This window comes from Lacerta agilis, chromosome 9 (genome assembly GCF_009819535.1).
Source record: "Lacerta agilis isolate rLacAgi1 chromosome 9, rLacAgi1.pri, whole genome shotgun sequence".
Taxonomy (NCBI): Eukaryota; Metazoa; Chordata; class Lepidosauria; order Squamata; family Lacertidae; genus Lacerta; species Lacerta agilis.
In genome coordinates this window covers 3,829,784-3,846,675 of record NC_046320.1, presented here as the reverse complement: position 1 = coordinate 3,846,675, position 16,892 = coordinate 3,829,784, and the positions used below count along the sequence as shown (strand labels likewise).

Sequence of the window (16,892 nt, the reverse complement as noted above, 5' to 3'; positions counted from 1 at the left end):
GACAACTCATCACACGAGATAAATATTGAAAAATTGTGGGCATTGCCCTCCTATTTCACTGCTTATTTCGTTACAGGATTTTAAATACTCATTTTTGAAAATACTCCTTATCCCAACCAACCCATAACTGCACCATGATTTCAGATTGCCTAAGATAGTCTTGTCTTCCATTTCCTCGTTTTATTCTATTTCTGGTAAATTGACATCAGTTCCACTTTGCATTGACCAGAAATGTTGAACAATCTGAGGGAAGGGGGGGGGTGAGTGCAGGGCAAGGCAGAGACACTGGGCTGGTAGGACTTCCCCTTTCCATCTTGGAAGTTCCTTTTTCACTTCGGCTGTTGTGGAGCTTTCCAAATGAAGAAGTACTGAAAGAACAAAGACCTCCTAATATGACACCTCACGGGAGGGAGAGTTAGAAAATCCTTGCTTTAGCCGTGCTTTCATTTGTAACCTGTTCTCCAAAAGAAATGCAAATCCCTTTCCACCGGTTACACCCGTAAGCTTTGAAAAGGACTCTTCAGAATACAAATGACATCAGAGGTCACCTATGCTGAAGTGAGGTTCAAGAACGGGCCTTCATCTGCTGAACCCAAAGGTAAAGATCTGCCGGTGGGGTGCAAGGGCATGTGTGCTGGGGTGTCGCCGACCTTTTGAAGGGGAAACGAAATGAGCCTCTGTCTAGGCGCTTCTCCAGTTTTGTTGTTTTAGGACAGCTTGGCTATGGAATACCTTTTCAGTTTTCTGATCTGCTGTGCTATTTAAATTCGGAGCAGGCAGAAATCAGACAAGTATATACTTTTTTAGTATGGAGACCTAGCAGTGGGAAAACATTGCTGGCTGTTAGAAAAGAAGGCAGCAGTCTTAGAATCTATTTTTTAATTGTAAAAAAAATGCTTATTACAAGATTGAACCACTCCATAAGACCAAAGTATCGTATTTTTCACTCCATAGGGTGCACCAGACCATAGGGCGCACCTCGTTTTTAGAGGAGGAAACAAGAAAAAAAAATATTTTTCTGGTTTTCTTCCTCTAAAAGCCCTGTTTTTTTGAGGATCAGCTAAAAGTTTTGTAGCTTTTTTTTGCAAAGGGAAAAGCCCTGGGGTTTTTTGAGGATCAGCTAAAAGTTTTGCAGCTTTTTTGCAAAGGGGGAAAAGCAATGCTCCTTTTGCAAAGGGGGAAAAGCCCCATTTTTTATGGGGTTCAACTCCCATTTCTGCAGCATCTGAAGGAAAGGGAGCCATTTCTTCAGTTTCAAGACAGAAAATCTAATCAGCCAGTCACATGTCCTGGGGAAACAAACAACCTCCCTCTGCAGCACATTCAACAATGGAGGGCGGGGCTGAAAGGGAGCCGGGGACTCTTATCTCTCTCCCGATCTCTTGCTGATCAGCTGCTGAGCGGGGTCCTTTCAACACCCCTTTTTCTCTTTGTAAAATAAAAGGCACTATCTGCTTTTGGCCCCTGGGCAATTCGGCTCCAGGGACCACCACTCGCTCCATAAGACGCACAGGTATTTCCCCTTACTTTTCAAGGAGAAAAAAAGTGTGTCTTATGGAGCGAAAAATACGGTAATTCTTTCTTGCATCCAACCTGTAAACCAAGGGGTCAGCAACCTAAGGCCCATGGGCCACAAGCAGCCCACGGGGGTCATTTAACTGGCCCATGAGCTGCCCCCAGCCCGAGCTTCTTGCTTGGCGAGTCCCCGCATGCTGTGCTAAATCGGCGCAGCGCGGTGCAGGGAATTGCTTCCGCGACGCCAGAAACTGCGTTGACGCCGACGACGGAAATCACAGGTGTATGTGCAATCTGGCCCACGGAGGGATCTCTGCTGGAGTGAACTGGCCCAGTCGAGGTAAACCTTGCTGACCCCTGTGTAAACCCAATACTCTCTTGGGATATGTGGGGATTTACCCGTTGGAGGAAACGGTACAGCCTGGATCTGAATAGTGCAGCTTCATCTGTCGGAGATGAACAAACGCACACAGAAACAAACCTGAGGAAGGGAGGTGCATATATATTTTTGCCACTTGGTTGCCATCCATTCCTTTCTGATAAATGTGAGATTAGAAAATGCTTAAGATGTAGGATGGAGACCTTCAGGTGTGTCTTACTTTAATGATCTCTGGTAGATTATTACTGGCTGGTGTTGTTATTTCTTAAATTTACACCTCTGACTTAATGACCCCAGCAGAGCTTTCAAGACAACCTGCAAAATAAACAAGCCCAATCAAAATTGGGTTAGGATTGTATGCCATCTACTCTTCACTGACCTCTGCTGGCAGATGGAAAGGGGGTGCTTCATCGTGGAAGAGACCCTAGCTTTGCCTGGGCAGGCAGTAAGTGGCCACCATCGGATCTCTCATAGGCAGTAGAGAGCAGAAAGCTACAAAACTGGGCGCTTCAAAGCAGGATCCAAAGTATCTGCTAGATCCAAAGCCCTGTGGATCCCCCGAGGGGCCTGATCTTTGGGCCCTTCAGCTACATCATCCTGGAGCAAGTGTAGCAAAAAGTTCTTGCAAAATCCCTCCCTCCCTGCCAGTTTTCTGCCCCGGCTGCTACGAGCCATCGAGGGGCTGAGCTGCAGCACTCAATCCTCTGGACTGTCCCCCTGCCAGACCCCATGTAGAAGTGCCTTCCTCCGCATCTAAAATGCATCACAAAGGTTCTAGACAATGGACTTGGGGTACTAGGCTAGTCCCCTAAATGTTCCCCTGGCAAATGTTCCCAGGAAGCTTCTGCCTGGCCTAGGGAAGAAGGCATGATGCCCTGACAGGCTCCAGGAGCTCTCCTGGCTTTGAGAAGGACAGCATCCTGTCAGAGGACTGTTGCCTCCTTCCCAATGCCCAGGAAGCTTCTGCCCAGGTTAGGGAGGGAAGCATGATGCTCATGTGCACGATGTCCCCCCCCCCATCTCCCTCATAAGCTGGTGCCTCTGGCCCTAACTGTTCCCCTATGAAAAATTTCACCCCACACCACTGGTTCTCGAGTATCCAGGTATTAACCAACCTCCTAAGAGCTCAGAGGAAATGGTCATGGCAGGCTTTCTGATGGAGCGATTTTCCAAAGAGGACTCTGCCAAAGGGAAGACCCTGCCTGGTTGGTCAAACGTTTGATAGTCATGGCATCTAGGCCCTCGGGGTGGCTGTGACTCAGATTGGGGGCAGAAAACCTTTTCCCCGAGGAAAGGTTATCATGCTTAGGGCTTCTTCATTTGGTGAAAAGGCATGATAAGAGTGGATATGTGGGGAAAGTGGACATGAATAAGTTTTCCTCCATCTCTAACAATACCAGAACTCAAGGTCATCTTTAGGAAGCTGGCTGGTAAGAGGTTTGGGGCAGACAAGAGTGCATGGCTGAACTGTGGAAGTCACGAGCACTAGGTGGAGAAGTAAGACAAATTCACAGCGGTAAAGGCCATGTTACAATATTTAAACTGGGAGAGTGACCTCCATTGAAAGGTGTGGCGGCCATGTTTGACATTAAGTACTGGAGACAGTCTGCCACTGAGAGAAACATGAGAGGAGGGAGTGCTGTTGGGCTTGTGCAGCGGCTGAGCATATGCCCGTGTTGCCCAGGGCGGGCATGCTCCCGAGGGGAGAGGAGTGTGGAGGGTGCCCACCCAGGCACAGGAGAACCACTTGGGTGCACAGAGTGGTGCGTGTGCCCTGCAACTGGTGAGTGAGCTGCTGATGGTGGACATTCGGCGCGCCGACTGCCCGCGGCTCCCAAGCCTCCCCCAGCTGTCAAAACAAAGGGGGAAGGGGGGGAATACTACCGCCAAATGTCACCCCCTCAGCGAAGTCACCCAGGGCGGTCCGCCCCCACCGCACCCCCTTCCTCTGCCCCTGGGCTCATGTCCTGCAGGCAGGCTTCCCAGAGGCATCTGGCTGGCTGGCCTCTGTTGGAAATGGCTGCTGGATGAGGTGGACTCTAGGGTCCATCTCATGTTCTTATGCCATGGGCTGCTTGTCCATAAAAGTATGCCACTTAAAAACCTTTCTTGGGATTTCCATCTGGAGACACGTAACTTTCAAGAAGGTGGCAGAAACAGCCCTTTCCTTTTAGAGAATTCATCAAGCAGGCTGGAGAAGGTGCAAACAGGAATGGTGCACATCTGTTCTGGACTAGCGGGTCTGAGAAATGAACAAAAGGCTATTTTTGCCTTAAAAGCCCCACTTCCCCAATATTCCATTCACGTGAATGTGCATGTCAGCTTTTTTTTAACTCCAGCGTTCCACAAATTTCTGGCTGCTTGGCGGAATCAACTTGCATGAGCCCAGCAGAATTATAGTTAATGGGGAAATACACTCAGAAGCTAATTTGCATAAGTGGCCTATAGATAATTTGTAATCTTGCCCAAAAATCTGCGGGCAGTGGATTTTCCAAAAATGATTCATAGTCACAAGGCGTTTGTGTATATGAGAAGTGCAGAGAAGGCACATAAGAAGCTATTTTAGACAGTCGTGTCATTGGCCTATCTAGTTCAGTAGCCAGTGGGGGGGCAGATGTTCTGAACCCCCAGTTCTCATCATCCCCAGCCGACTATCTTCCCCATGGCCAGTGGTTGGAGGCTCCAACATAATGGGGAGGGTGCCTCTGTTCTAGCTCATTAGCATCTGTGCTGACTGGCAGCGATATTCCAGCTTTCACAGCCCTAAATGGAAATGTCAAGGATTGAAACGGGGATTTTTGCCTGCAAAACATGTCCTCTACTACTAAGGCATGGCCCTAAATTATTGATACTGAGTCATGCGTGTCCACCAAGCAACAGAGAGTCTTGTCACCCTTTGCAGACGGCTGTTGGCATATGGTTTCTAGTGCACAGAACTAGCTTTCCCATTGGTCATTATTCTTCAGCCAGTGAGTGCAACAGGGATGCAACAGCATGATTAGACATTTTAAGGGTTAACTGGCTTGCATTGAGTGCATTTGAGTAAGTACCCTTAATAATAATAATAATAATAATAATAATAATAATAATAATAATAATAATAATAATAATAATAATTTATTTGTACCCCGCCCATCTGGCTGGGTCTCCCCAGCCATTCTGGGCAGCTTCCACCAAACATTAAAATACATTTAAAATATCACAGTTTAAAAACTTCCCTAAACAGGGCTGCCTTCAGGTATTTTCTGAATGTCAGGTAGTTGTTTATTCCCTTGACTTCTGACGGGAGGGCGTTCCACAGGGCGGGTGCCACTACCGAGAAGGCCCTCTGCCTGGTTCCCTGTAGCTTTGCTTCTCGCAGTGAGGGAACCGACAGAAGGCCCTCGGTGCTGGATCTCAGTGTCCGGGCTGAATGACGGGGGTGGAGACGCTCCTTCAGGTATGCAGGACCTTTGTAATGGTGACATTTTCACTTTTCAGCACCTCCAGGAAGCGAAACACCACCGCTTAGTAGATTCCAGAAATGCAAGCCCTGGTTTCCGTGGGTGGTGTCAGGGTTTTTTATGTTGCTCTCCGCCATACTTCTCGTTGTCATCATTGGTGAGTAAAAAAGCAAACTGAACTTAAGAGAAAGGGGAAGATTCTGCTAAATGGTTGCACGAAATTTCTGAGTAAAGCAGGGAGAAACGAAGCCTGCTAGACTAAGTGGACTTAGTGGGTATTCTCTCCCTCTAGCAGAGAGTATGACAGAACCCAAAAGCTCTCCAATTGACAAATGCCCTTCAAAATGATAAAGTTTGGATCAGACACCTTGTGATGAGGGGTGCACTAACATAATTGAACAGAAGCCTCATTCATATTCACTCACTGTTTCCCATCCATTCAGGTAATGTCCTTTTTTTAAAAAATGTAGCACCAAAAGGTTTGATGGATCACATGCTCTCTTGACGCGTGACCATCATGGCTGATTCAGATTATCCAAAGGGGAGTCACTTGTTTGGTTGAGGATACAGTGAATGGATCATTATGTGAGAGAATACAGTGGTACCTTGCTAGACGAATGCCTCGCTAGACGAATGCCTCGCTAGACGAAAGGCATTCGCTAGCGAAAGGCTGTCTCGCAAGACAAATTTTCCTATGGGCTTGCCTTGCAACACGAAAAATTTCAGTGATTTTTTTTCTTTTCGTCAAACCGCTATTCCCCCGTTGGTGCTTCGCAAGACGAAAAATTCGCTATACGACAGCACTCGCAGAACGAATTGATTTCGTCTTGCGAGGCACCACTGTAATAATAATAATAATAATAATAATAATAATAATAATAATAATAATTTATTATTTATACCCTGCCCATCTGGCTGGGCTTCCCCAGCCACTCTGGGCGGCTTCTGCTAATCTTAAATAATCAGTAGTTTTTAGTGAACTAGGCAGTGTCAGCTGATCTGGCATTTTTGAAGATGTCTGTCCATTCAGGATTTACTACAGAGGTGCCCAATTCCAGACTGTTGTTTTACGCCAGAATACAGGGGTTCATCACAGTGCTAACACCTCCTTCTGCGTCCAAACCTTTTTTTCCCTTGGACTCTGCAATATTATATGGTGCTGCTGTTCATTCCCCTTTTCCAGTTATTCTCAAAGGAAGTCCAAAGAAAGGATCCATCAAAAGCCAGTTTCAGAAATCAACAGCATGGAATTGCCTCCTGAAGAGACCTGAAGGAAAAGGTGAGTCACTATGAATTAGAGGATCTGATGATGGGCAGCAAAGAAGGCCACCTTAGTACGTGACTAAAGTTTAGACGCTTTAAAATGAAAAGTAGAGAGCCACCGATATTTAAAATAGGTAAGTGGTTTCTTTTTTTAAAAAAACAACGTTTAAATGTGTCTCACGCAAAAAACCATGAATGTATTTTGCCTTGATCCACTCCAGAGGGGCTAATATGTCTGCAAGTTTTATTCACTTCTGCCAAAAGAAAAAAGTTGCATATTCTCCCATAATAAATGTGGTATTGATAGAACAACGCTTCATTTTTTCCTGTGTACTGTGTACTGTTGAGTACCCCCAGTGTTCCAGTGTTTTGAGAGCCACATAATACAAGTGGGAGCTGCAAGGAAATGCTCCAGTGTGGCATGCTCCTCTTCAGGATTCTAGGCAGCTGGCCATGCCCTTTCCCCAAATACTCCATTCCACCCACTTCCCAGTTTTCCACCCGTTCTCCCAGACAGTCAGCATTCCATGCCTGCTGAACTGTTTCTGATTCACTCTCAATCCCTGACTTAGTTGTTTTCTGATAATTTTTTGCAGTTCTGCAAACCTGGAGGTTCCCTTAAATAATAATAATAATAATAATAATAATAATAATAATAATAATAATAATAATAATAATAATAATAATAATAATAATAAATTTTTATTTATACCCCGCCCTTCCCCGCCAAACCGGGCTCAGGGCGGCTAACACCAATAAAATCACAACAAAAACATAAAACAATTTTTTAAAATACAGATTAAAATACAATTTAAAATTAAATCTAAACTGCAGCCTCATTTTTAAGTAGCCCACCAATCACACCAAAAGAACGAAACATCAGGGTTAAACTGAAACCAACCCAAAGGCCAGGCGGAACAGCTCCGTCTTGCAGGCCCTGCGGAAAGATGCCAAATCCCGCAGGGCCCTGGTCTCTTGTGACAAGACTGTTCCACCAAGTTGGGGCCAGTACTGAGAAGGCCCTGGCCCTAGTTGAAGCCAACCTAGCATCCTTGTGGCTCGGGACCTCCAAAAAGTTATTATTTGAGGACCTTAAGGTCCTGCCCGGGACATACCAGGAGAGGCGGTCCCTTAGGTATGAGGGTCCTAAGCCTCCTTGGGGAGCATTGTTTTGGCTGTGCCACACCATTCACTGTGCATTATGCTCCCCACTGGCTTGTCCTTCCCAATCTCCCTCTTGGGAAGCAGCAGTAATGTGCCGGTTCCAAGCTGCGCTTAGTTTGAAAAATAAAGCATTGCTGAGCTCTAGTGTGAGCTTGAATCCTTCACTATTCTTTGCTCCTGAGTGCTGCTTGTTCCTCAGCCTTGCCTCCTAGTTAGTCTTCAGGCCAGAATTGTTTTGTTCATGACTACTGGTTTGCCCTATCACTTCTGGGTCCCAGCTTCTAGCTCGCCTCAGACTGCTGCCTACAGTTCAGCCCTGGTAGCAGGAAATGGAGTTCCCTTGCTTGTGTGTCTGAGTGTCTCATCTATCATTTCTTTTCATGATACACATCGCCTTAACTGCTACCGCATGCAGTTCAAGCTTTTCCCTTTAGTATTTAAAGCCCTAAGCAACTTGTGAACTGGTTACCCAAGGACTGTGTCATACCGCTCTCCTCGGATGGGCATTGCTAAGAGTACCACTTGCCCCGGGGATGTGCTTAGTATGCATGTACTAGAAACCAGGTTTTTAGGATTGCAGCTCCAGCCCTCTGGAGTCAGTTAGCAACTGAAATTAGACAGGTGCCTAATTTGACACAGTGCGACCCAGTAGTTTTATGGAATATTAATTGTACTATTGCTTTTAGTTTACTGAGTCTGCCAGCTTTTTGGTCTCATCTTATTGAGCACTGCTTTTGCCACTTATGGTTGTGAAATATAATAATAATAATAATAATAATAATAATAATAATAATAATAATACCCCACCCATCTGACTGGGTTGCCCCAGCTACTCTGGGGTGAATTTGGGGTTCACAAAGCCTGCCAGGTTAGGGTTACCAGATGTCTCCGTTTCCTGGGGATAGTCCCTGAATTTGCAAATAAGTCCCCGGACAAATTCCATCCCCGGATTTCATCTAATGTCCCTGGGAAACACCACCAGCAGCAGTCTCAGTGGCCCAGAGCAGTTGGTTCTGGCTGGCTTCAGGAGCTGCTCAGAAGTCCCCAACAGGGGCTCTAAGATGCAGCTTCCAGGCTGCCTCCACCTTCCCTGACCCCAGCAACTAAGCTGTGAAGGGAGGCTTCAAGCTGCCTATTGGAGCAGCTTCCCACCTCCTACTCGCGTGCAAGCAGGAGTGGGGCGGGGATCTCTCAGCTGTGAAGGGAGGCTTCACACTGCCTATCAGAGCTTGCATGCAGGACCGGTGTTAGGGCTTCTTGCGCCCTAGGCGAACCACCTTCTGGCACCCGCCCCGCCCCCCCCGCCCCCGCCAAAGCCTGCTTTAGCGGGAGCCAGGGGGGGGGTGGAGAGGCAAGCAGCAGTTTCTCCGCTGTAGCAGAGAAGCTGCTTCTCGCCTGTCCCGCCCCCCGCCCCCCGCCAAAGCCTGCTTTAGGGGGAGCCGGGGGGTGGTGGTGTAGGGGGCAAGCAGCACCTCTCTGCTACAGCGGAGAAGCTGCTGCTAGCCCGTCCCGCCCAAGCGTGGCCAGCGCCCCCTCCATTTTGGCGCCCTAGGCAATTGCCTAGTTCACCTAAATGGACGCGCCGGCCCTGCTTGCATGCAAGCAGAAGGGAGCAGAGATCTCTCAGTTAGGCAATGGGAAGCCTCCCTTCCTAGCTGAGGAATCCCCGCCCCCTCCTGCTTGCACGCACCGCTTCCCCACCACCACCACTGAAGAATCAACAACTCAGGGGCTGCCCGGGCTCATGGAGAAAGGAGATAGAAGCCTCGGAGGAAGGGGGAACGTGGCAGTTGAGGTCAAGGCAGTGGCTTGACCACCTCTGCCACCACCACCACTGCAGCATCAACGTCCCAAACATGTAGTATTTATTTATTTAAAGTGTCCCCTGATTCATTGAAAAAAAAAACGGTAACCTTGATATATCCCCACTGAAAGCCCCGTATGAAATCAGAATTATAGTGCCTAACTGAGCATTTGAACTCCTACTGGTGACCCTTGAACAACTAAGAAATAAAAACGCAGACCTCACTCCAAGCTGCTTCCTTCACTTATGGGACTTGTCTGTTGATGTGGACAATGACACATGAGCCGGGAAACGGCTGCAGCAGCCTCTGCAATCTCCCGGGCTTCGAAAGGGGAACTCTAGAAGGCTGAATGTTGTCACGTAGCTTTCAGCTGAGGACAAGTGCCCACTATCTTAATAGCAGTAAATGATGTGGTGTAGTGGTTAGAGCCTAACCTACCTCACATGGTTGGGGTGCGGATTTGGGGATGGGGAGAACCCTGTGTGTCACCTTGAGCTCCTTTATGCAAAAAGAAGAACAAAGGATGGTTCACCAAAGGGAAAGGTGAGTTGAGTGTGCACACCGTGAGCAGCACTCTTCGCACCCCTTTACGTTCTGCATATTTTCTGACCCTTCCTTATGCATATTTTTAAAACAAAAGTAAGGACATGCAATACTACAAGTGGAACATGCAACTTAAAAAGTGGGATACCTTAACGGAATGTGATTAAAAATAGCAAAAGAAAGATCTGGGAAAGGTGGGGGGGAGTGGGTGGGAGAGACCTGTTTCCAGTTGCAACAGGATTTCAGGTTGCTTCTCGTTGTCTCTGCTTTCCTTACAGAACCGCAGCTGTCATGCTGCATGGGGGGCCTAGAGCAATTTGGATCCAGCTGCTACCATTTCTCCAAAGACACAAGGACCTGGAACAAGAGCAGGGAAGAATGCATGGAGAAGGGCTTCGACTTGGTGATTATAAATTCAGACGCTGAGCAGGTGAGCTCAGTGGCAGGCATAGCATGGGGATGGCGGCCTCAGGTGCAAAATTGTTAGGGGCACAAAATGTCAATGCCCGGTGCTGCCTCACTGGGCTCCGTTGAGAACAGTGACCTCTCTAGACAACAGAACGACTCTGCTTTTCTTATCACTGCAGCTGCTGGGTGCTGTTAGGAAGTTGAATGCACATGCGCCATCCATTTCCCTCCCTCTCCCCCACCATGTGGTGCTGGGTGAGCTACCGTAGGCCAGCCTTCCTCAACCTGGTGCCCTCCAACATGACCATTGGGCAGGGATGATGGGAGCCATCCAACAACAACTGAAGGGTTCCAGGTTGGGGAAGCTTGTGCTACATTTATCATGCCTAGAAGCAGAATGTTAGAGGAAGCATTTCTATCTCCCACCACTCAGCTGTATTTGTGGTCTTTAGTTGCATTGGTGTTTACATGCCACGACAGGTAGCCTTGGGGTGTGTTTGACACGAAAGGATCCCCAAAGATCTCTGCTCCACAAAGACAGCTAACCTGTATAGACTGCTCTGTGATTTTAATTAACTGGTTCAATTTTTTGTGTGCAGGGTTTCCTTACAAACCATACCCAGAACAGTCAAGTGGAAAATTTTTGTATCGGTCTCACAGATCAGAAGGGAACAAATCAATGGCATTGGGTGGATGAGACTCCTCTTGACCCCATGCTAGCGTGAGTAATACTTACATAGTAATAGTTGTATTCAGCATTTATATTGTGCTTTTTGAATGTGCAAAGTGCTTCGTAGGCATCATCAGGGTCGTCTTTAAAACACTGGTGTGGTAGCCAGTGTTCTCGACCCCACGTTGCAGATTGGGATGGCAGCTGAGGTTGAGCAAATGCTGCTTCGTGTTGCAGAAGGCCCGGAATGCCAGCTTGGCCCTGTGACTGTGGGTGCCTGGGGCCGTGGGTGTCATGCAGCGTTTATGGCCCTGGAACTGATATTTGTGGGTGCCTGGACCCTTCATGGGGAATTTTGTGGGTGCCAGGGATTTGGCAGGGAATTTCAAACTCTCCATATTTCCTCTCACCAAACAGTCGGTAGGACAGGGACAGCACTGTGACACAACCCTTGTTCTTCTTTATTCTGGTAGTTCACAGCATTCTGGAGTGAATACTTTTTACAAAGTTAGGTGCTAGGGTTTGCTGTCATGCGCAGGAGCTCCAATCAAATCCAGTTTTATGTGTGTCTTCACAAAAGGCCAAAAAAGGAACATATTTTCATTTGTGGTGGGAGTGCCCTCGGTCTCAGATGTTCTGGTTCAATTGTTTTTATTGAAATAAGGAATATTCTTAGAGAACCTGTTCAAGCTACACCTCAAATGGCACTATTACCGATATTTGAACGTAGAAAAATTCAGAAATAAAACTGAGTACTATTTATTTTGTTTTATTAGTGGCAGCATGTGCTACTATGGAATGTGACATTGGGAAATGGTGGGATAATGTTTGGAGAACAGCTATACAGGAAAAACTTACATGGCATGTTAGATTGTCTGGTAGGATTAAACCAGAAAGCTTTTGGGCAATTTGGAGAGATCTTCTTGAATATACCAACAGGGCATAGCTGCCACACTCCTTGACAGCAACCTTGGCATATATTTGGAGTATGTGGAAATGGTAGGAATTTTGTACAGTTATGTTGATAATTTTATGTGTCCCAGTTTCCTCTTCTTTTTAGCTCATTTCCTGTTTACAGTATATTCCTTCTGTGACATATAAGATACACTAGTCATCTATATTATTTACATCTACTGTCCATCCAAACGTTATTCACTGTTTCTCCCTAACTGTGTTTTATTGTTTTCTAAACTATGTGCAAAATTAATAGAGTAATTTTTTTAAAAGGCAAATGGAGACTTGGTGGGGTGAGGGGGATTGTCGCAATGCATGGCAGAGCTATATACCTATTTTTCCTTGCCGCTACCTCTGCCACCACCAACGTACCCATAAACAAGAAATCTACAATCCTGTAAGTAAAAATATAGAGAGAGGATTAAATAAAAAAACATATTCACCAGTGCTGGTGCCCTTGGTAGCAATTAGAGAAGCAGCTAGAAGTTATTCAGACTCCAGTCAAATTCGGGCAGAGCCAGGTCTATGAGAATATCTTGAGGTAAGTATTTTCTTATTCCATGACAAGCACATTTACATTGTTATTTTCTTCGGATATGTCCTGTTTGTTCAGCATGATCATCTTTCTTTGGGGTGCTTAGTCCAAAACATCATTTTTGTGCTTCTATTATCCGTTTGTTGTTGTTCTCCGTCTGAAAACTAAACTCTCAAAATGGCTCCATTTCTGCCCTTCTTGACTTGTCCATTGGAGACCTCTTTGATTTCCTGAGAACCCAAAGTTTAATGAGCCTTGGGTATGCCTTGTGCTATTTGGACCGATGTACAGGGCTTGTCTATAAAATCCTAGCTTTGCATCCTCCTTTCATTAATTGTCTTCTCTTTCAGGTTCTGGAGAAGCAAGGAACCTAGTAATGATGATGAAAACTGTGTTGTCATGCATATAGGTAAAGGAAAAGGCAACGAGATGAAGAATAACTGGAATGATGTCCGGTGTTCAGTGGACGAGCATCATTACGTTTGTGAAACAAATACAGTATTTTTTTCCATTTAAAGGGTGATCTAGAGCCAAAAGAACACTTCAAAATATTAAGCATGGGCCCCCTGACTGGGCAGACTGAATCCATTCTGAGCATGGGCTCCACATGAGAAAGGTGTGCATTCTCATTCCACAACTGTGCTCCGAAAGAAATGTAATGTGTAGAAATTTTCAAATGAAAGGAAGAATCCAAAGTTCAGTAGAAAATGATTATTATGTAGCCGTAGCATGTAGCTCCAGCCCTAACCACATCTCCTCAGAAGTAAGTTCCATTGAATTCAATGAGATTTACCCCTAGGTAAGTGGGGTTAGGATTACAGAGTAGGAGTCATTCCTGCAGCAGAATTAATTCTCAGAGCGTGAGGTTCTCAAAGTGCTCTCTCTGGCACCATGCCAGATATCAAGGTGTTGAGATATTTCAGCAGGAGCAGCAAGATTGTCAGCAAGGTTTCAAACTCCACTTTTGTATATACACCACCCCAATCTCTGAGCAGTGCGAGTTTCTGCGTTCGTGCTTCCTTTGGAAATGAGGCACAGCAGAGACTGTGGTGTCTTTAGGATCTATGGTTTATTTACACATATATACAACCTGGGCCTGCAATGGAGGGGCTCCCAGCTTTTACACTCCAAGACGGTCTTGCTTCTCCCATAGATGCAGTCCTGGCTTCAGACAGACACAACCATCCTGCCTGTTGCCCTGAAACTTACATCTCTCTCCCATCCACACAACTCCTGACTCCTAGGTAGCCATCTAGCTTGCTTCTCTGTTGCATCGCTGCTAACCGACTGAAAAACCTTTCCCCCTTCAATCCTGAAACACTCCCACTTCTGCCTTTTTCTCTGCTAACTAACACAGATCTCAGGGAGAAGGGCCCCCCGCCCCTCTGCCATCTTTGCTAATGGCTCATCAGGCGGCCTTTGTTCCCTGCTGATGGCCCACCTTCTCCCAGGCAATTTCTCGTGCAAGGAAAAACTGGTTTGGCCTGTATTTTGGCACTGCTGAGCTCAATACCTGGCAGCCCATCTTAATGCTCCAGGCATTGATTAAACTCCAACAGCTACTAGACCCAGGAATTCAGGGGAGTCAAGGTGCTCACAAACTCATAACAATATTAAAGATATTGAGCCTATGATGGAGGGGCTCACAGCATTAGCACCCCAAGAGGGTCTTGCTTCTCCCAGAGTCGCAACCTGGCTCTGCCCAGGGGCGTAGCAAGGGGGGCGCAGAGGGCGGTCCGCCCCATGTTCCATAATGGAGGGGGGTGACAAATTATCAAGGAACAATTACTGCCCTACTAGGGCAGTTCATAAAAAACTTTTTTTTAAAAAAATGCCTGCTCCAAAGGCCTTATCTTACTATACTAGGGATTATATAGCTATATATGAAATTTCATGCATATCGGTTAATATCTTGACCCTCCTCCACCAAAATAGCTGTTTACTTGGCTGTTTTCCTATGTCATGAAGGCTGAAATTTCAGTTCAGTGGAGCACTTACTGTTCCCAGCCCTAACCCTGTGGAAAGCCATCTAATTAGACTTTAATTTGATTTTGAGATGTTTTTAGGAGGTAATTTAATTATTGTTTGATTTTTATACCAATGTTATGTATCTGATGTTAGGCACCCTGAGCCCGACTTTGGCCGGGGAGGGCGGGATATAAATAAAAGTTTTTTATTATTATTACTTGTTATTATTCCTTTGTAAGAAAATATGAAATAACGTAAAACCATTTTTGCAGGGGGGGGGGAAATCAATGGGGGGTTGACAAGAAATTTTCCGCACCGGGTACCTTCCTACGCCTCTGGCTCTGCCTAGCCTGCAGCCTGCCAACTTCTACGTTCTAGCTCACCTAACTCCACTCTCAACTCTGACCTTCGTCTTCTAACTACTGGTGAATGAATGAATGAAACTTTATTTGCATTAGCCATTGGCCATAGCAATAAAAAAGCATTACGATGTACACAAAACACAATAAAGGTCGATTATAATGAAACACACTTTAGGGTCCTGAATCATCAGTCAAACCGTCTTATTCTGATTGCCCCAGCTAAAAACCTTGCAGCCTTTGCTGTCGTCTGCTCCTCTTGATCCGCCAGGAGAAAGGACACTGTGGCAGGGGTTGAACGACCCGGAATGGACAATAAAAGAGGGGTGAGTTGAGGGGGTTGGCTGTCCATCTGCTATCTAACACAAAGGTCATGACGTCAGCAGGAAGCTAGCTTGGCCATGCCAGAAATTGAATCTTTGCTGGAGCGTGTGGTGCTTTACAACTGACTGGCCTTCAGGATATTTGGAAGTAGTGTTGTAAAAGTGCGGCCTATCAGTTGTCCTCAAGATGGAGAATTTGCAAATATGAGTTTTAGTGCACAGTTGTAATCAACAACCGTAGTAGTAATCAACAGCAACAAGACGAACAAAGCCTTTTAAATGAAGGTTAGCTGCCAGAATTTGCTGTTCCTTACTTGATAAGGGAAAGATGGAGGGCACAAGGAGAAGGGGACGACAGAGGATGAGATGGTTGGACAGCGGTCTCGAAGCGACTGGCATGAGTTTGGCCAAACTGCGGGAGGCAGTGGAGGATAGGGGTGCCTGGCGTGCTCTGGTCCATGGGGTCACGAAGAGTCGGACACGACTGAACGACTGAACAACAACAGCACTTGATAAGGATGAGAAAGATCCTGCCTTTTGGGGTCACTTTAGCATCCACCTTGGAGACCTGGGAGACACGTTTGTGTGTGTGTGTGTGTGTGTGTGTGTTGCCATTTGATATGTTTTTGTAATCTTCAAACTGCCCAGGCAGGGAGGAGAGGGGTGTTGCAAAGCAAGATTTTGTACCAGGAAGACAGACGCAGCCATAGAGTTATAAACTGGATAATTTGCTTTAATACCACCAGCCTAGCCTATTTACAGCAGAAGCAAGGAGGAAAGGGGAAAGAGAAAGAAAACTCGCAACTTGGGAAGGCCACTTTCAGTTCCTTTTTAGAGGGGTTTCCTCTTGGTAGTGCAGCAAGTATTAAAGGATGTTGCTTATTCCGGGGCGGGGGGGGGGGGAAGGAAGTGGTGCAGAGAGAAAGCCCAGTTGAGAAAGCGACTCTTCTTGAAAGTTCATAGTGATCATACGCCTTGTCGTGAAGTCTGTTGGGTGCAGGAATTTTTAGTTGCAACTGGAATCCTTGTTGCAACTGCAACCCATATTTTCACTGTCATTAAGCAATAGCTTTAATACAGCAAAGTTCGAAGCAAAGGAATATGCAAAGTGGTGGTCCGGCAGAAGAAATTCCGCAGCAGAGAATTTGAAGACAGAGCCGTTATTGGAGAAGACACAGCTAAGAAGGTGCAGAAGGCAAATCCAAAGGTGGAAGTAAAAGGAGGAGAGGAAGCAGGCAGCATACTGGTCAGAGAAATTGTCAGTATATGATACACTTGATATTATTGGTTACAGTAATCATTCTCAAACTTTTTCCTCTGGGCCACACTTTCAGAATTTATTTATTTTTTTGCTCGCAGCACACCAAATTTTTTACTGCTAAGAAACACATGGGAAAACACAACTAGGATTGTCCTTAGTATCACTTGATGCCCTTGCTTTCCTTTTGAAAATATTTCTACCTGCATTTTGCAAATAAAAAAACATATTTTGATATTATACTACATTGATTTTCCTTGAATCTTCCTGCCACACTTGTCATCCTCTCCTGTCTTGCCACACCC

The 16,892-nt window shown here is 46.1% G+C and overlaps 1 protein-coding gene across 1 annotated transcript; it reads left to right on the top strand.

Annotated features, from left to right (window-relative positions):
* The first annotated feature begins 290 nt into the window (after positions 1–290).
* Positions 291–13,669, top strand: CLEC4A (C-type lectin domain family 4 member A). Its single transcript, XM_033160362.1, has 6 exons — positions 291–598; positions 5,375–5,494; positions 6,521–6,616; positions 10,391–10,542; positions 11,120–11,241; positions 13,030–13,669. Exons 1-6 carry the CDS (start codon positions 532–534, stop codon positions 13,193–13,195), a joined length of 723 nt encoding a protein of 240 aa, XP_033016253.1. The 5' UTR covers positions 291–531; the 3' UTR covers positions 13,196–13,669.
* The last annotated feature ends 3,223 nt before the right edge of the window (positions 13,670–16,892 follow it).